This window comes from Caretta caretta, chromosome 3 (genome assembly GCF_965140235.1).
Source record: "Caretta caretta isolate rCarCar2 chromosome 3, rCarCar1.hap1, whole genome shotgun sequence".
In the NCBI taxonomy this organism is placed as follows: Eukaryota; Metazoa; Chordata; order Testudines; family Cheloniidae; genus Caretta; species Caretta caretta.
The window spans coordinates 126,887,063-126,907,563 of record NC_134208.1 but is presented as its reverse complement, the minus strand read 5'-3'; the positions used below and the strand labels follow the sequence as shown (position 1 = coordinate 126,907,563).

The following is a 20,501-nucleotide window of genomic DNA, read 5'->3' as shown; positions in this document are numbered from 1 at the left end:
CCTTGTTTTAAAGGGATGGTTATAGGAAGGTATGCAGAAAATACCTGAAGTTATGCAGGTTAATAATTTCATTTGTTTTAATTTTGGGAGTGGTTTCTCAGCAAACGAACTGGACTGTGTCAAATTTTGTTATACTACTTCAATTACTTAAATATCTTAATTTTCAGTTTGGCACACATTCCATTTTGCTGTTCTGTTTCTGTAGCAGCAAAATGTGACTGCCTTGTTTGTTTGATAACAAAAATGGTAGCTTTGTTAAAGGGATGTACAAAGCTGTATGTTTTAGAATGTCCACTAGAAAACTTGTATAAGATCATTCATTCTTTCTCTTCCATATAGTATAAAGGAGGAAATTAGTTGACAGCTGCTAAACACATGTTGCTCACTAGAGTGAACTTGTGCAGAAAATGGTCTCAATAGTTTGGCATGACATGATTTAGTTGTAACAGTTTGGTGATGGGTAGATCTGTTTATCTGTGTGGGCAACATTTATTTTTGAATGTCATGGTATGCATATAATTTTAAAGTGGAGTAAAATAACCTGTCTAATCAAATTGCTAATGACATCTTTAAATTGGAACAAATTAAACATGTGAGATTTCTTAGGCAAGCAAGGTAAAAAGTAAGTACTTGTTGCAGGTTGAGAAATCAAGATGAAGATACTTATTATTAAAGCTCATTAAATGCAAAAGAAGTATTTGAGTTTTAGGTGCTGTCCAAAATATACTGTTCTAATCTTCGACTTTCTTTTCCCCCAAGGTCCTTGATGCCTCAACGCTTAGTTTCGGTACTCGAGTGAAATGGTTTGCCATATGTTTTGCAACTGGCATTTTCTGTTCCGTTCTTGTAAGTGAATTTTTTTTCTACCTTTTATGAAGTTGCTATGGTAGAATCTTGCTAATCTTCATTCTCTGGGCCTGATCTTGTGGGGTGCTGAGCATCCTCTTCCTATTGTTTCAATTGGAATAAAGGGGATTCAATTCCTTGCTGGATCTGATACTTTATAATCCACACTATTGGTAGTCTTCCCCTATTTACAGTAAATGGTCTAGTGACATCTCTTATTAAAAGGATTAAATATTGACAAAATTTCCTAGTACATGATGTAGTATTTTAAATTAAAACGAACTTAGAGTAACCAAAATAGTTGAGCAAAACTTTTTTTTTGTCCACTTGCTAATTCACAAAGTTCAGTAACTTGCAATTGATCTCCCAGTTGTTGGTGTAATTAATGAAATTTTGCTAGATAATGTGTATTGTTGAAATGACTGAAAATAGTTTATACCACTAAATTTGAATTAAGCTATATTCCATGACCTAGGGAGGACAGGTGGTGGTGGGAGGAGGTAGTGGGAGGGGATGCTTTGAGAGACAGGCAAACTGGGGCAATAACTTTTGAAGCAAAAACCTGTGATATACCTCACAATTTTTTGTTCATCAAACATAACATTTTCAGAAGAAACAACGAGGAGTCCTTGTGGCACCTTAGAGACTAATAAATTTATCTGTGCACAAGCTTTTGTGGGCTCAAACCCACTTCATCAGATGCATGGAGTGAAAAATACAGTAAGGGGTGTGTGTATACACACAGCACATGAAAAGATGGAAGTTGCCTTACCAAGTCTGGGGTCAGTGTTAACGAGACCAATTCAGTTAAGGTGGAAGTGGCCTATTCTCAACAGTTGACAAGAAGGGGTGAATATCAGAGGGAAAATTACTTTTGTAGTGCTAACGAGGCCAATGCAATCAAGCTGGACATTGCCCATTCCCAACAGTTGACAAGTGTGAGTATCAGCAGAGGGAAAATTACTTTTTGTAGTGACTCATCCACTCCCAGTCTTTATTCAGGCCTAATTTGAAGGTGTCCAGTTTGCAAAATTAATTCCAGTTCTGCAGTTTCTCGTTGGAAGTCTGTTTTTGAAATTTTTTTTGTTGAAGAATTGCCACTTTTAATTGCCACATTCCACACAAAGATGGACTACAAGCAGTCAGGAACAGTATCCCCGATAATGTCATGGCAAACCTGGTGGCTGGACTTTGTCCTCACCCACAACTGTTTCAGATTTGGGGACAATGTACCTTTGAGGGGTGCAGGAGGGGGCTCAGGACAGGGGTTGGGGTGCAGGAGGGATTCAGAGGGCAGGTTCCAGGGTGGCAGCGGTGCGCAGCAGGGCTAAAGCCAGCTCCCTGCTTGCCCTGGCCCCGTGCTGCTCCTGGAAGCAGCCGGCATCACGTCCTCGGGGGAGGGCAGAGGGCTCTGCGCGGTGCTCTTGCCTGCAGGTACCTCCCTGATGCTCCCATTGGCCGCAGTTCCCTGTTCCCGGCCAATGAGAGCTTCAGGGGACAGTGCCTGCAGGCGAGGGCAGCGCACGGAGCCCTCTGCCGTCCACATCCCCGGGGGCGACAGGGACATGGTGCTGGCCGTTTCTGGGAGCACCATGGGGCCCCAGGGGTGGCAGTCCTGCAAACCGGATCCAAAGCCTGACTGGCCTCATCTGGCCCACGGGCCGTAGTTTGCCCACCCCTGCTCTAAGGTGTCACAAGGACTGCTCGTGTTTTTTTTTTTTTTTTTGCTGATACAGACTAACACGGCTAACGCTCTGAAACCATTTTCAGAAGAGATGGCTAGTTCTGCTTGCCCAACTTAAGACACCTTTGTCTTGACTTCCAGTGGTGCAGAGCATCTGACTCCTGTTGACTTCACCTAGCATTGTTGCTCAGCATTTCTGAATTTAAGCCAAAGATGTCTCAAGTTGGGCACCCAAAATCAGTGGTCATTTTTGAAAAATCGGCTGCACAGTTCCAAACTGTATACCAAACAACCACATTTAGAACAGTAATTTTTGGGAGTATTTAAACCTTTGTTTAAACCATCCATTTAATGTGTAAATCTCTCCACCCATTATGTGTAGAGTAGTAAAGTTCTTGTGAGTGTTGGTGCATAGTTGTGACATCACCCAAAAAGCACAACTGATCAGTTGAAATGTAGGTTGGAAGAACTGTTTGCAAAGCAGTGTGGTTTAAGTTACTACTTTTTGATGGAGTATAGATCCAATATTGATATAACATGACTTCCAACCACAAAGGATAGAAACACTTTTCAGGCAAAGGACTTATTAAATTTCTTCTCTACAATGAAAATCAAGTAAATAAGTCTTATTCTCTCTATCAGAGTCTTAATAAAGTATGAAACACAAAGATAACTTAGCAGAAGTGACCTTTCATATTAAGAAATGAAGCAGGCATAGTTTATTCCCCTCTACAGTATGTGACAATGGGAATAAAACCTTCCTTGTCAGATGCTTTAGACTTGCCATGTGATCTCTATCTCCCAAGAGTGAATGCCTATAGTGTGGGCTCTATTTTATTGGCCATAACATAAAATGGTAACTTATTTATCTTATTTAATTTGACCCTTTTTCACATTAAAGGCACATTCAAGCACATGGCAGAGCAGCTTTCACTGTCACTTTAGAATACATATTTTCTTTGGTGTTAAGTAGAGACATGGAGACACCTCTCTGTCCTGGGAAAATGCAAGTGATGCTGGTTTGATGACTTACGCGATTTCTATATGATTTTGAATGATGCGGCACAACCTGTGGTCTTTAGGAAGTAGAAATAGCTGTAAGCTGAAATATGTCAAACTTCTGTCCAGGAAATAACACTTAGAACAGTTAGCTGAACATAGCCACTAATTCTACATGTGTCTGTGACTGAGCTGTTTGGTGCGGGAGGGGTAGTGGAGGGGCATCTCCTATTTCAATTCAGACCCTGTGGGGAGGGCATCTTGTAGAGTACTTGAAGCAGATGTGATACAAGACAAAGGGCTTGTCTACACTTACATTTTATAGCGCTGTAACTTCTTAGCTCAGGGGGGTGAAAAATCACCCCCCTGAGCACAGCAAGTCAGAGCGCTTTAAAGCGCTAGTGTAGACAGGCTGCAAGCGCTGGGAGCCAATCCCCTTGTAGAGATGGATTACCAGGAGTGCTGGGAGAGCGCTCTCCCAGGGTTTTCCTGCGACCCCACTCGGACTTCAAAGCACTGCCGCGGGAGCATTTCCATGACAGCGCTTGGAAGTTTCCGGTGTAGCCATGCCCTAAGTAGTAGTGAAGTCATTAACATTTTTTTAAAATGTTACTTGCTAGTAATAATAGTTCCTGCCCTGTCTTTCATGGAAGGCAAGCAAGAACGGGACACTGAGAGAACTGGTAGAGGAATGCAAAGGGAACCAAATATTCAGAGAGGTGGCAATATGCTACTGTAGTGATCAGTACTGCTGTCAGTGTACAAAATCATTCAATCTGAGAATTATCTGGGACGCTGATGCTAGGCTCAAATTCACTTGGATTACTGCTAAAAAGTAGGGCTGTCGAGCGATTTAAAATTAATAGTGATCGCGTGATTAAATTGCAATCAGTTGCATAATTTTTTTAATCACATTGTTAAACAATATTAGAATACCATTTATTTAAATATTTGGGGGGTTTTCTATATTTTCGAATGTAGGGTCATGGCTGGGGGCTCTGGGATTCATCCCTCTTGGGGCTTCAGCCCCCTTGGGGCACAGGGCTTCAGGTTGGCATGGGCTGCTTCAGCCCCAGCTGCCTGGGAAGCCATGGGTTAGTGTTTCAGCCCCCCACTATTGATGTCTCCTGCCCCACCCTCAGGTATGCGAACAACACATTAATTTTTTAATACATGTTAATTTTGCTTTCAGTTAGTCGCAGTGTTTGCTGTGATTGATAGCCCTAATAAAAATTTTGAGTCCATTGGTTGGTTTTGCCTCTCCAGGTGTGAAGCTGGTTGTACAAAGCAATTTGATGTGCTTTGAAGAGTCATGTACGTTCCCCACAATTCCATTGTCCCCTTTCCTCTGTTCTGTATTTCCGTCCCCGACTGCTATTAGCAGATTCCTCCAAGAGCTGGAGATTGGACGCTAGATGAGCTGGGCTCTGAGTTACTACAGAGAATTCTTTCCTAGGTGTCTGGCTGGTGGATCTGCTTGATTGCCATATTTAGGGTAAGGAGGGAATTTTTTCCCATGTCAGATTGGCAGACCCTGCAAGTTTTTCACCTTTCTCTGCAGTGTAGGGCACAGGTCACTTGCTGGTTTGAGTTAGAGTATATGGTGGATACTCTGTAACGTAGTCTTTAACTCAAGGTTTGAGAACTTCAGTAAGTCAGCCAGAGGTTATGGGCCTACTGCAGAAGTGGGTGGGTGAGGTTCTGTGGCCTGCAATGTGCTGGAGGTCAGATGAGATTATCGTGATGGTGCCTTCTGGCCTTAAAGTTTGTGAGGCTGTTTGGGAACATCGTGAATGAAGTAGGTGGACTGCAGTGTCTCTATATATGAATGATGCCTAGCTTTACATTGCTCTTTTTGCAGGTCTGGTTGGTGCAGACAAATGACTTATCCAGGATCTAACCTTTATTAGGGCTTGGCTAAGAGCTAGCTGGCTGAGGTTTAACCCAGATAAGAGTGAGATGAGCCTGGAGAAAGTCTCAGCTGCTGGGATAACTGGTAGTCTGCTCCATTAAGAGAATGCCTTCTGCTTTGTCATATTCACATCCTGGTAGTCTTAAAGTATTCCTGGCCACTTCTGGATGATCAAGTAGCAGAGGCCCTGTGTTGCTTTTTTTATCTGGGCGTGGCACAGTTTTATCTGGACCTAGCCACAGTCATCCACTCCTTTGTCATTTAGAGAGCTGCACTTGGGTCTTCACTCAAACCGTATTTGATGCAAAATGTCGCTGCTTGCTTAAATGGTACTTTTTACATGGAACACTATGCTTGTGCTCTAGTCTACATTGTCCTACTTTTGGTTTGATTTAAGGTATTGGTTTTCTCTGAAAAAAATGCTAAGTGGGTTGGCGTCTCGTTACCTTTAGAATCTGCCTCTCTTCCATGTTAGTTATGGCAGTTCTGATCTGCAGAGAGGTTTGAATTATCAACCCCCTGGTTTAAACAACAAGGCTGATAGCAAGGTGCTTGATTCAGACGTCTCCTCCCCTGTCCATGCACATGCTTGGTCTGCCAGCTGAAGTTTGACAACTCAGACTTTTTTTTGTTATGATTGGAGTGTGAGTGGGAGAAGTGATGGACTTCCTTTGTAGTGGTTTGGAGGGACTGTGGATATTAGTTCGCTATAACTTCATGGATGTCTTCCTTTCATATAATGTACAGGAGCTTCTAACTTGGAATTATGGGTTTTAAAGAAACTGAAAGTCTGTCTGTATAATAACCTAAAAAGTAAACATCTATACAATTACTACTAAAAGTACCTGTGAAACAGGCCTCTTATACAAATGTTGACTATAGTAATATTGATAGGATTTATTTTCACACCTCTGCAATAACATTAGGGAGACTCTGTTAAATACATTAAATCATTGCATCTCACTTGCCAGTAGAGGGAGGTATTAATCTGCTGGATGGTTAGTGCAGTCTCTGAATACAGTGTAGGACTAGTGTAGGTCATGGTGACTTTCTTGTGATTTAAATTTTATGGTTTACATTTATTTTCAGACACTAAACTGTATGGACTATCAATTGAAAGTATGAAAATATCTTTTTCTTGTGCAGGGGACAGCATTTCTATGGCTTCCCTCGGGGCTGAAACTTTTTGCAGTGTTCTACACCATAGGAAATATTGCTGCATTAGCCAGGTATGCATTATTTTCCTAATAAGTTCTACCATTTTGGAATCTGAATTTCTACCTGCAAACTTGTGTGTAACATTAATATTAAAATGTGAAGAACAATGCTGTTTATAATTTCAGGTCATATGTATCTTGCACTTTACATTTTCATGTTACTAATACACTAATTACAATGGCAGTTACTTATTTCCCTCATTCTTCTACACAACTATATTGTGGTTTTTATGATCACTTCATAAATACATCTTGATTTCTACTTACTTTGGCTGGCAGGTTGTAGACTATAGGTTTTAGACTTCTGTATGCTTCTGTATGCCATCTCCTCACACCCAATTTCAGTAATTAATCACTAATGTAGGCGTCTCAATATGGGCATCTTATGATAGGAAACATCTTGCTTTCAACCAGAGCTCCTTTAATCTTATTTTTTAACGGAAAACGAGTCTGGGAGACCCTAAAAATGAGTCCATGAAAAATCTTGGCTTAGTATGGTATGGTCTTTTAAAAATTGTTTAACTTTAAAATTTAAAACTCTGCTGTATTTTATCTGTTTCCACTACTCCTTCCGGCAGGCAGATGCCTTGCCATGCTGCTGATACTCTGGCTTTTGAGGCTGTGCTCTCAGGAAAAAAAACAGCAAACTTAACTTTCTGTTGCTGCTGCTAAACTACAAAAGAGGCCTTGTAAAGTTGTGCTGAATTCATTCTCCTATATCGGGGTGGGCATACTTTTTGGCCTGAAGGCCACATCTGGGTATGGAAATTGCATGCAGGGTCATGAATTTTGGGCTGGGGCAGGAGGTTGGGATGCAGGAGGGAGGGAATGCAGGGTGTGGAAGGGGATGCAGTGTGCAGGAAGGGGTTCAGGGCAAGGGGTTGGGGTGCAGGAGGGGTGCAGCGGGGGGCTGGGGTGTGGCAGGGGACTCAGGACAGGGGGTTGGGGTGCGGGGTATTGCAAGGGGCTCAGGGAAGGGGTTTGGGGTGCAGGAGGGGTTCAGGGTGTGGGCTCCGGCCCAGCGCTGCTTACCTGGAGCAGCTACTGGGGTGGCAGCAGTGTGCAGCAGGGCTAGGACAGGCTCCCTGCGTGCTCTGGCCCCACGCCACTCTCGGAAGCAGACGGCACCACGTCCCTGTGGTCCCTGGGGAGAGGGCTCTGCGCACTGCCCTCGCCTGTGGGTACCTCCCCCGAAGCTCCCATTGGCCATGGTTCCCCGTTCCTGGCCAATGGGAGCTGCGGGGGGCAGTGCCTGCAGGCGATGGCAGCGCACGGAGCCCTGTGACCCCCTCCCCTCCCCCCCCGGCCCCCCAAGGGCTGCAGGGACGTGGTGCCAGCCACTTCCAACAGTGGCGTGGGGCCATGGGAGTGGCAATCCCGTGGGCTGGATCCAAAGCCCTGAGGGGCCAGTTGCAGCCTGTGGGCCGTAGTTTGTCCACCCCAATCTAATTTGTCCTTCATATCAAACAGGTGGGTATAACGGACACAGGAACCTCAAAATAGTAGTTTGCCCGCCCCTGTTCTATATGTTTCACCAGGGTGAAGTGCCAAACTCTATGAACATGAATTGTGAGTCCATAAAGTTCTTTCTCAGTCCTGGTCCTCCATCCCCACTTTCACCTGAGTGTTTGTGTAAAGGATTAGCTTAGGGCTTTTGAACTTTTTTGCTTTTACAAACCCTGTGCATAGCGCCAAAAAACCCTGTCAACATTTTCTTATATTTTGATCTACGTAAAATCTTGGGTCCTGTTTGGAGCTCTTTCCCAGAAAGGATCATAGTTGGGGCTGCTTGTTGAGAACACTGCCCCTTTGCCTCCTGTGTCAATTGTCTGAACTTCAGTGTCATCAGCAGCGTCATCCCTTAAAGTGTAGCTGCCTTGAAAGGTTATGCCATTTGAAGTAGTAGCCAGGTTGCAAGCCTGTGGGTTTTGCAGAGTAGGATTTTGAATTTGCACCTAAAGCAAATGGGGAGCCAGAGTTTGTGAAGCATGATGTTGCGTTTGCCTTTGACTTCTAGGCTCACTACTGTGTGCTGCCACCATCTTCATCCCTCTTGTGTCAGTTGTCCTCTTCGGGTAGAGCTGTAGTAGTTTAACCTGAAAGAGGCAAAAGCATGTTGCAGTGCTATCTGATAGGAAAGGGTCCAAATGGTTGTGGAAGATGAAAGAATGCATTACTCCCTATTATGGCAATCTGTGTCCAGACATAGGGATGAGTACATGACTCTGAAGCATGTTATCCCCTTCGTGCAATCTAATGCCTTTATCTGAGGTTGATGACAGTGTTGGAAAATGTTACTGTTTTTCCACTCCCTTCTCCTTCTGCTAAGATCACTTCAGTCTTTTCTGAGTTGAGCTTCGACTGACTTCTTCCAAGCATTAAGATATGCTGGTAACGGCAGAGGCTGCATTGATGACAAAGGAGGTGTATATTTGTTTCATCTGCATATTGGTGACGCACAAGTCTGCAGCATCTTACAGCCTCTCTGTGGCCTTTTATAGAGGGGTGTGAGGAAGAACTAAGTCTTGTGGGACACCATATGGTAGGGGTCAGGGTGATTAAGAGTAAGTGTCCTCTCTTCATACCTTTTTTAGATCAGAGGTGGGCAAACTACAGCCCACGGGCCACATCCAGCCCGCGGGACCGTCCTGCCCGGCCCCTGAGCTCTTGGCCGGGAAGGCTAGCTTCCTGCCTCTCCCCCGCTGTCCCTCCTCCCCCGCAGCCATGCTGCTGTGTAGGCAGTGCTCTGGGCGGCAGGGCTGCATGCTCCTGCAGGGCAGAATGGCAGCGTGTGTAGCTCTGGCCAGGTGGTGCGGCTCCCAGATATGCTGTTCTGAGCAGCATGGTAAGGAGGTCAGGGGGCTGGATAAGGGGCGGGGGTCCCGGGGGGCTGTCACGGGACAGGGAGCAGGGCGTGGTTGAATAGGGCGGAGGTTCTGGGGGAGTGGAGGGGTGCTAAATGGGGGTGAGCTCCCGGGGGGCCAGTTAGGCACAGGGGTCCTGGGAAGGGGTGGTCAGGGGACAAGGAGTGGAGGGGGTTGGATGGGTCAGAGGTTCTGAGGGGGGCAGTCAGGGGGCAGGAAGTGGGAGGGAGCAGATGGGGGGCGGGGGCCAGGCTGTTTGGGGAGGCACAGCCTTCCCTACCCGGCCCTCCATACAGTTTTGTACCCCGATATGGCCCTCAGGCCAAAAAGTTTGCCCACCCCGGTTTAGGCTAATACCTAATGTGTTACCTATATTTCCCAGGACTCTTACATAGGCAGAAGGGGTTGTCATGTCCTTCCTTATCTCCTGCTCCAGGAGGCAGTGATTGACAGCACGCAAAAGGCAGGGGTTGTGTGAAGGACACTGGATCTGAGTGGGAACCCTTGTGTTCTGAATGTGCCTACTCCTTCAGACCTCCCCTGAAGAGCAGTTAAAGTTAATAATCCTGTGCTGAGTACACTGCACTACGCCTACTTGGGATGCCCCTACCCCCAGCAGCAGGAGTTTGGGTGTGGGGGGACTCAGGGCTTGGGTCCGCTGCTTACCGGCGTTGGGGCTCCTCTCCCTCAGCTCCCCTAGCTCCACATGCTGCCTCTGCTGGCGGCCAGGCACTGCCCCTGAAGCTCCCATTGGCCATGGTTCCCAGCCAATGGGAGCTGCAGAACCGGGGCTTAGGGAGGAGCAGAGGCAGCGTGTGGAGCAGCTGGAACTAGGGCCGCAGCTTCCCAGGAGCTGCCCAAGCCCCACCAACCCTGCCCCAGCACCCGTGGCCCCCCTGGCCACATACCCCTTCCCAGCACCTGCAGTGCCCCTTGAGCATCTTCCTCTCTCCCCTCCTCCCCCCTAGTTTTAGTCACGGGTCTTTTTAGTAAAAAAAAAAAAAAAGTCATGGACAGGTCACGGACCTATGAATTTTTGTTTACTGTCCGTGACCTGTCCATGACTTTTTTTTTTACTAAAAAGACTCGTGACTAAAACTTAGCATTAATTATGACTTCTTGTCCTCAGCAACAGATCAAGGCATCTGTCTGCAACAGAACTAATGGCAATGATATGTACACATGAGGTGTAGGGAGGTCAATATAAGATTGGTCTTGTACTGTAACTGTGTAATGATAAACATAAAAAAATGCAGAATAGTTACTCTAGTATTAACTATAGCCCTAATTAGCTAATGCACAAGCTGTCTTGTAGCGACATCAAGCTCATTATTATGCTCTTAAATCTAGATATTGCAGCACAGATGACGCATCTTATCACCCAGTGTTCTGAGACTTCTCAGTATACCCAAATCTTTCAGTAGAGTTCAGGCATTTACTGTATTGTTCCGGTTGTATTACTTCTAGCTACAGCTGTAATGCTTCACTTTTAAACTACATAAACAAAATTAATATGCAGAAGGGAGAAAAATCTCATTGAAACGGTTTTTCATTATTACCAAATCACGAATGTAATACTGCTCCCCTGAGATTTTGATCCCCATTTTAAATGCTTTTAAACCACTGTGTGCTATTTCTTCCAAACATTCAGAAGTATCATGAAATAAAACTATTTAGTAAGTAAATTATAAATAAACTTGGAGTGCTTAAAGCACAGAAGTGGGATTCAGGAGACATTGTAGTTCTGGTCCTGGCTCTCACTGACTTCATGCAACCTTGCTCAAGTCACTTAACTCCTCCTCTAAGACAATTTTCTTCCCCATCTGGCAATGCAGTGGAAGGCAGTAGTCATCCACTGTATCTCACATTACATTGTGAGATTAATGTTAAATAATTTGAGGTACTCTAAGGTGCTATAGAAATACAAACAGTGATTTTTTTTAAACAAAAAATGTTTTCATCCATCAGTTGATACTGAAAGAGATGAGCTAGACAAATTAACTGCAACTCTTAATAAAAGAGATCAGTTCTCTCCTTTTGTATAAGTTATACTAGGGGTCAGCAACCTATGGCTCGCTGCTACCTGCCGGGACCCCGGCAGGCAGCAGTGGGCCATTAAAAATCCTGTCTGCCCCGGCCCGCTCTTCTCCATGCCCCTTCCTCCCCCCCCCCCCCCCCCCTCGTGGGGGCAGGGTGAAGAAGCTTGGTCCTGCTGGCTGCTGCTGCAGGGCAGGCAAGGTCCCCCCTCCCCTGCCTCTTCCCCCAGTGTGCTGGGTTCCTGCCCCTCCTCTTCTCTCTCCCTGCTGAGATCAGCTGATGGAGGGGGAGAAGTGGAGCCGCAGTGCACTCGCTGCTCCGGGGAGGAGGCAGAGAAGAGGTGGGGACGGGGCCTTGGGGAAGGGGGTGGACTCAGGGCATATTCCCTCCAGCCCACTGCCGTGAGCCACTCTGGGCAGGGGGCTGGGAACACCCCCACGACCCTAGCCCACACCCTCAGCCCCCTGCCCTGACTCCTGCACCCTCCTCACACACACACACCCTGCCCTGACTCCTGCACCCCCCTCACACCCCAGCCTCCTGTCCTGACCCCTGCACCCCCCACGACCCCAGCCTTTACTCCAGCACCTCCCACGTATACCCAGCCTGCCCACACCCTCCTCACACACACCCCGCACCCTGCCCTGACTCTTGCACCCCCCACATTCTCATTCCCACCCTGAGCACCAAACAGGAGCTCCTGCACCCCCCCCACATTCCTACCTGCACCCCTTGCACCAAATGGGAGCTGCCCAGGTAAGCACTCCACACCCAAACCTCCTGCTCCAACCCTGAGCCCCCTCCCTCATTCTAGCTCCTGGCCAGACCCTACACCCCAACCCCCAGCCTGCTCCTTCACCCCCAGCCCTGTGCTCAGTGCACTCCCACCCTCAGCTCAGGGCAGAGAGAGAGGAAGAGAATGGGCTAGAACCAAGAAGAAGGTAGGTACCCACTCTATGTGCACAGGGCCAGGACCGCAGACCGGCAACAGGCTGAGCAGGGCCAGCAGCCGGCACCCTGGCTGGCAGGAGCCAATGGATGGAACCCCAGACCAGCAGCGGGCTGGCCCCGCTCAGCCCGCTGCCGGCCTGGGGTCCTGGCCGCTGGCCCCGCTCAGCCTGCTGCCGGCCTAGGTGAACGGAATCCCAGGCGGTCAGCGGGCTGAGCAGGCCAGCGGCGTAAGATCAGCATTTTAATTTAATTTTAAATGAAGCTTCTTAAACATTTTGAAAACCTTGTTTACGTTACATACGACAATAGTTTAGTTATATAATATATAGACTTATAGAGAGACCTTCTAAAAAACATTAAAATGTATTACTGGCACGCGAAACTTTAAATTAAAGTGAATAAATGAAGAGTTAGCACACCACTTCTGAACGGTTGCCGACCCCTGAGTTATGCTATCGATTCTGTATATTAAAAATGCTGATGTTTCTTTCACATTGGATGTAGGTAAAACTGATTCTCCCCCTCTCCCCCCCACCTCGTGTACTTAATTTCTTGTGTCTCTTCCTACAGAAGAGGAAATATGGTTTGTCTCATTGCCTCAGAATATATTTTCAGTGCTCCAAATTAAATTAGCCATTTGTCTGCTGCTAACCCTCATGAGTAATACTAATTCCCTGTGAACCAAGATGAATGAATTCCAGGATTCCTTCATTTCTTTTAAAGAACACTGACAAATTAAAAATCTTATCTGTGCTCTTACTGCTCTCTTAAAGCGGTACCTTAGATTAAGAGGAAATTTGCTTGTCTTTTTCTCAGTTTACTCTGTATTTTTACTTTCTCTTTGTATGGCACTTTCACAGAGCAGAAAGGGTGAGAAACATTTAAAACATGGGGAAGATGTAATGCAAACTGTAAATTGGCAAGGGGGACGCAAGGGCACATGTAGTCTCAAGTTGCTTTAGACAATTTTACAAGGCTGTTTGGGGTTATATTTTTTAGTTACCATCTTGTGCTAAAATCTTCTTGCCTGTCATTCCAATAATCAACACGTTCAATCTACCTCTTTTCCCCCAAAACCCCATATTGGAAACACACTTACCTAGGACTTGATTCTCTTGCAGATGAGAAGGGCCCTTTCTTCCATCACGGTCCCTGGATTCATTCTCATATCTCTGGATATATGCTCACATGAGTCACCATGCCTGTTCCTCACAAATACCCCATGCTGTTTGCTTGCTAAATAACCTGGACTGTCTTAGACATCCAGAGTCACTCTCAGTTCTGACACCACTCAATTTGCCATTCACCCCCACCACATCAGTTCTCTTCCCACCAGTTCTTCAGGGTTTTTTTCCTTCTTTTATCTGCTCTTCTCTTTGCTCCAGTGAAATCTCAGTACATTCATGCAGTCTTCAGTACCTCTATTTCAGATCTCATGTCTTCTGTAGATAGAAGATACCTCACTACTTGTCCTGGCAACTCAACATACAAGTCCCATGACCTCATTTTTCCAGGGAGGGGTAGGGCATTCTTTTCTAACACCACTCTCGTTTAGGGAGGGGCTATTGGAGCAGATGAAATCTTTGGCCCCTCTCTGGAGTAGGATAAGGATCTTGGATATCTTGTTTCCTGCCTATATCTAGGAGGAGAAGGCTGAGTCCAGCTGCAGTGTGGCAGAACAGGATTATTCTGAGCCTGTTCTTTGCCAGACAACAGAGGAAGGAGCAGACCTGGCCTAAGGAGGAGGAGAACAGAAGAGCTGCTGACCTTCATTCCCTTTCAGTTAGGCACAGGGTAGTGTAAGGCTGGAGGATTCAGCAAGGGCTGCTGCAGGTGTTCCTCTACTTTATGCTTGATCTCAGCACCAGATTAAGAATGGAGTTCCCCTGCAGGTTTGACTGTGTAATAGCAGCAGATACTTTCACTGCCTGGCAGCTCAGTTGAGGCTTGAGGGGTTTTTTGCAACTGGTAGGGCCAGAAACTTTTTTTTATTTTTAAATGAAAATCTAAGTTCTGTACAGGTTTGGCATTGGTCATACTCAACCTGACAAATCTTCCTACTTAGAATCCTTCAAAGTTTCCTCAATTCTGGTGAATTTCATTTTGAGACAGTCCTAGATTGACTAGACTTAAACTGGTGTCCCTATGATAAATCTAGGAATATTTTGGAAGGAAATGCGGAGCACATAGCAGATACACATGTAGGCTGATTCCCAGGACAAATGTATAAAGAGTATTAATCTTTGACCTGATCAGTTGCTGTTGTTGAAGGGTGATGCCTTTCTCTAGTTTAAATATTGGATGGCTCTATAAGTTACCTATATTGATTTCTTGCAAAGATTATTTGAATGTGCCTTACTGTTTCTTCCTTATTTCGTTAGTACGTGTTTCTTGATGGGGCCTGTGAAGCAGCTGAAAAAAATGTTTGAGCCAACAAGATTAATTGCTACAATTGTTATGCTGGTAAACTACATTTACTAATATTTTTAACTTTAAAATCTGACTGCATGGCGGGTGGGGAAGGAAGCAAATCTGAGGCTTTGGCCAGAAAAAGGTATTGCCTGGATGCACATTAAGTTTTTATTGGATTATTATGTGCTGGACTGGTAACACCATCTTTTAACATTGCCTGACATTTCTCATTATAAGAGTCTATTTTCAGTTGCTCATAAATTTTGCCAAACTTAAATCATTATGGCTGAAATTTTCCATGCCAGGTGTGAACCTCAGGCTGAAAACTTCACCTAAAACAGTTCAGCTGTTTGAGACTGAGGCTAGGAAAAATATGGTGTGGGGTTTTTTGTTTTTGTTTTTTTGGGGTCTCCTGTTTTTTAAAAATACAGAATTTTTTTTCTTTCCTTTGAAAGGCTTTAGTGCCTGCATGCGCTGGAGTAGGTACCTGAAATTTTGGCAGGTTTCCTTTGTGTTAAGGTATGCTTTTTGCCATCTGTGTGAAAATACACCTGCCCCCAATTTGGCCTGGTTATAAACCTTTGAGAAATCTCACATGGCTTGTGATCAGTGGAGACTTGCTAGAGCATCATTGCTAAATTCAGCCTGGGGCTGAGCAGAAATTTCTCTCATTTGTAGCTCTGAGCTACAGCAGCCCAGGCTGTGCAGGGCACTGGAACTAAGAGAAGAGAGCTGCTCCTGTGCTCTCAGTGCCCTCTGCTAGGCTCAGGAGGCATAGAGGAGGGAGCTCCCCAATATAATGCAAAGGGGATGAGAGCCACACTGCAAGGTGATGGGAAACGTATCTGATGAGTCAGGATATAGGAGAACTGGGTCTGGCTGGGCAGAAAGACTGGGACAAGAAGCTGTGGTGGGTCAGAGTGGGGGATGGACTTGGCAATGGCTGGGCAGGGAGACTGGAACTGGGATTGAAAAGCCAGGGTGGGGAAGAGACAGGACTGGGACAGGATGGAGGGGACTGGGCAGAAAGGGCTAAGCCTCCAGGGCCCAACTAGAGCACACTCCCTTCCAGCACCCGGAATGGAACTCGAGTCTTGAGTTTCACCATTCCTCTACTGTCAGCAAATATCTGTGAAACTCACTGGCAGTCTCATCTCTTCTCCCCCGCCCCCCTTTCAGTCTGCTGGTCCACATAGTGGATAACAACCCACCAGCACAAGTGGCAAACGTCTGTGTAGTAGAACTAAAGGTTCCAGTTCTGCTCATGACCCATATGGGTGTAAATATGATGTCACATGATAGAATTTTTTTCTGTTGGCTTTTTTAAAAAAACCAAGAAAGTATACCCCCAAAACAGTTGCAAAGTCAAGCACTCAAAAGTTAGGAAATGCCAGGATTAAAGTTGTCCATGTAACCTTAGATCAGGTTCCTAGCACAGTGTTTCTCAAACTGTGGTCCACAGACCCCAGGGGACTCCAGGGGGTCCACAGGCCCCACTCAGAAACTCCTCCCCCTATCTCCCAGGCACGACTCCAGCATGCTGGGGAGCAGGCTTACCTCTCCTGGCTCTCTGCCACTCCCAGAAACGGCGGGCATGTCCCTGGGGTGGGGTGGGGCCAGGGGGTCTCCGCACACTGCTCCTGCACACAGGCGCTGCCCCTGCAGCTCCCATTGGCCCGGAACTTCGGCCAATGGGAGCTGCAGGGGCAGCGCCTGTGTGCAGGGGCAGCGTGCAGAGACCCCGTGCCCCTCCACCCACCTAAGAGCCGCAGCCAGAGGGATGTGCCAGTCACTTTTGGGAGCGTACCAAGGTAAGTGTCGCACCCCTCCTGCACCCAAACTCCCTCCCAGAAGCCACACCCCCCGCCCCAGCCTGATGAAAGTGAGTGAGGGTGGGAAAGAGGGAGTAATGGAGGGAGGGTGGAGTGAGCAGGGGCGGGGCCTTGGAGAAGGGGTAGGACAGGGGCAGGCCCCGGAAAGGGGGCGGGGCAGTGGCTGAGCAGAGGGACTTGGGGGCGGGGGGTTCTCAAAAAAATTTTAAATCAAAATGCGGGTCCTCAGTTTGCTAAAGTTTGAGAACCACTGCCCTAGCGCACATGCATTATGCAGTCTTGAAGTACATGATCATACTATTTTTTTCCCTCTTGATCTCTGTCTCATTCATTGCACCAGGTGGACCTGCTCTGGGGCTGAAGCAATGTTGTGTAGAAAAAGATGCTGCTGTCTATAGGACCCATACTTTCTTTGTTGCAGCAGTTGGAAAGTGTGTAGTGAATGAGTCAGGAGATTGAAAGAAGGAAAAAGATGGCTTCATGGTTAAGGCAGTTGAATGCAGCCCTAGATAATTGGATTCTATTAGAACTGATTGAGAACTTTGTCAATGATATTCTGATGGAAAATTCACTTTTTCTGCTATATCAAATTTTTCCAGGGGAAAATAGTTCCCAGCTGCTTGGCAGCCTGGGACACCTGTCTCCACGTGCTGTCTGGTTCCCTGCCTGGTGAGCTGCTAGGGCCTGGGCAGCTTGGGGAGCCTCAGACCTTTCAAAAAGGTCAAAATGAAATATAGTTTCAAAAAAGTTGAAGCAAAATATCAGAGTTCCCAGTCTGCAGGAAATTTCAGTTGTTACATTTTTAAATGTTTGGGATGGGGGAGGCTCCCCACTCCCAATGGAATGGGAATTCCAGTGTCTGGTCACCTCTAGATTCTGACCCTGCCACAGAGTTCCTCTGTGATGCTGGGCTGATTGCTTAAAAAATAACCCTTTCACACATGGGCACTAATTGAGTGTTCTGGGGGCCTGACTTAAAGCCCTAGGGTCTGAGTTTCAGAAGTACTGAGCACTTCAGCTGAAGTCAGTGGCAACTATGTTTTGAACATAAAGTGCTATCTAATGCTAAGACTCTGAAAAAACAGGTCCTAGGTGTCTCAAATTGGGCACCCAAAATTAGTGGATACTTTGGACCTTAATTTATCTGTGCCTCAGTTCCACAGCTGTAATATGGGGATAATACCCAATCATCTCACAAGGTTTTGTGAAAATCAATTCATTAATATTTGTGAAGCACTCTGTACAATGATGAATGCCATAGAAAGGCCCATCAGGAGATTAATAATTCTGTCATCAGAGCAGAGTTAGAAAAGTACAGTAAATAAGGCCTGGGGCCACATACTGAACTATGAGGTTAAAACAAAATATTGCATACCTGCTCTTTTAAGTGAGCAAAATGCATTCTGTACACTGAATGAGGCAGATTTCCTGTAGGGGGGAAAAGCATGTGATCATGTAATTAAAGACTGTCGTAATGCATATGCACACGGGCCAAATTAAGGCTGCACAGACCACCTTAATTCTGGAATTTCCTAACTTTTGAATGCTAGACTTCGCAACCTTAGTTATTTTAATATTTTTTTAATGTTCTTTATGTTGCAGTAGCTCTCAATGTGCTCTGCATTGTACATTTGCACAGGAAGATAGTCTTTTTGTCCCAAAGAATTTAAAATGGGACAAAAAAAGTGAGGAAATTGGAAGCATTGCAATCATCACCTTGACTACGTACACGTAATTTGTTCCATAGAGGCCACATAGGGCTTGTCTACATGAACACTTAATTTGCTGCAAGATGGGATACAAATCTACCCCACACTATTCTGCCACACACTAAGTGTCCATGTGGACCCTGTTGCCGTGCACTAGAATTTCCCCCGTGAACTTTAATCTATCCAGTTTTTAAACGGGAGTAGATTAAAATGCTTTAGGGAACTGTTAGTGCATGGCAGCATGGCTGACATGGATACTTAGTTTCAGAGTAACAGCCGTGTTAGTCTGTATTCGCAAAAAGAAAAGGAGTACTTGTGGCACCTTAGAGACTAACCAATTTATTTGCGCATGAGCTTTCGTGAGCTACAGCTCACTTCATCGGATGCATAAAGCTCAACAGGGTCTTCTTTCCCCGCTGATTCTGCCAAGCCCATTCCCTTGGCTGTGGTTTCGCTAGATAGTAGGTAGGGACAGTGGGAATCTCTTTCATCCATTCATGCGTGTCACTAATTAGATGACGAGGCATTTGGCTATTTTACAAACCCACGCGGGTTTCTTTTTCGGGTTATTTGGGGTGTTCCTAACCCCGGGTGGCCCATCCAACCCAGTTTGTCCTGTCCAGTGATCGCGGTCATGAATTATTATTTGATGTAATCATTACGAGATTCCCACATGTCGCCTGGGGGGTCCCTTCGGGCTTGGCTTCAGCAGGTTTGAGGTTCCTTACCTATACCTGCAAAGGTGTTGAGAATGTCCGTGGAGTACAGGAGAGCCCTACGGCTGAAGAGTTTTGCAGCTCTTCCTTGCGCGGACTCTGAGAGACCGAGGGCCGAGAGGACTTGCTTGTTGATTTTGGGCCACTTTCCTCTCGCACCCAGGGGAAGCCAAAAAACTTGACCTTAGTGGCTCCCGTGAGTTTTCTGACTTCGGTAGTCAGAGACGCATAGTGTCGGACTTTCTCGGCCGCCGCATCAGAGAAAGTTTTGTCTTTGTATTCGAAGCGAACTGTGACATTGACAACCAGGGCTGTTCCATCTTTGACAAAAACAAGATCTGGTTTTCGTAGTTCATTCTTGGCAGTGTGCAGGTGTGGTTCTTGATACGTAATCCACTTAAGTTTGCGGGCTTCTCTCGCGAGTATTCCGCATAACTTGTTGTGCCTGAGGATACGTGCACTTTGCACTGCCGGACATTGTCCCAGAACATGAGAAAGCGATTCATATGAGGCATTACAATGCCTGCATTGTACGTTATGGTTGTTTTTGCCACGCCCTAGGTATTTCCTGGTGGGATACACGTTCGCTCTCAGTTTTAGGGCCGTAAGGAATTGACGTTCGGAGAACCCAGGATGGTGTTTCAGCCAGTCATTGCTGATTGGGTCGTTTCCGAAATGAGAGACCCCACTGCCTTGGCATGGTAGGTTTTCCCACTTGGAGAATTCCGCATCTCTCCAATTGCAAGGGTTTGGGTAGACCGCTTTGGGAGCTGGCCTCTCCCATTCGTTCAGTAACTCGAGGACGTGTTCTGGCAGCTTGTGGTCGACGACCACCGGATCTGTTATTGCAGGCATGGCCTTCTGATCTCCGCTGGCGGCCAGTATGCATCCGATGAAGTGAGCTGTAGCTCACGAAAGCTCATGCTCAAATTGGTTAGTCTCTAAGGTGCCACAAGTACTCCTTTTCTTTTTATGGATACTTAATATGCAGCAGGCTAGTATGGGGTCAGCCAGGGCCGTCCCTACAGGGGTAGTGGGGTCCGGGACAAATCCGCCTGGACACTCTCTCCCCCTGCCTGGGCCAGTGTAGTGACACAAACAGCTCCCTGGCAGAATTTCCTATCTAGGTTGTACTGAGCGTGCTCACCCAAACTGAGCAGGCATAGTAACATCTGCTGATGCCTACACCAGCCTAGTGCCCTCCCGCACTCTAACCCCACCCCCCGGGTCAGCCTATAGGCTCTGACTCTGTGGGTGCTCCAGGGCTGGAGCACCCGTGGGGGAAAAAATGGTGGGTGCTGAGCACCCGCTAGCGGCCCCAT

At 46.4% G+C, this 20,501-nt stretch overlaps 1 protein-coding gene across 2 annotated transcripts in view; it reads left to right on the top strand.

Annotated features, from left to right (window-relative positions):
- The window catches only part of SFT2D1 (SFT2 domain containing 1), a 43,409-nt gene that overhangs the window by 15,126 nt on the left and 7,782 nt on the right, over positions 1–20,501 (top strand). For both annotated transcript variants that reach the window (XM_048844029.2, XM_075126854.1), the window contains exons 2-4: positions 760–846; positions 6,588–6,670; positions 14,892–14,973. In XM_048844029.2, the coding sequence (XP_048699986.1) occupies positions 760–846; positions 6,588–6,670; positions 14,892–14,973 (252 nt within the window). The remainder of the gene's footprint in view (positions 1–759; positions 847–6,587; positions 6,671–14,891; positions 14,974–20,501) is intronic.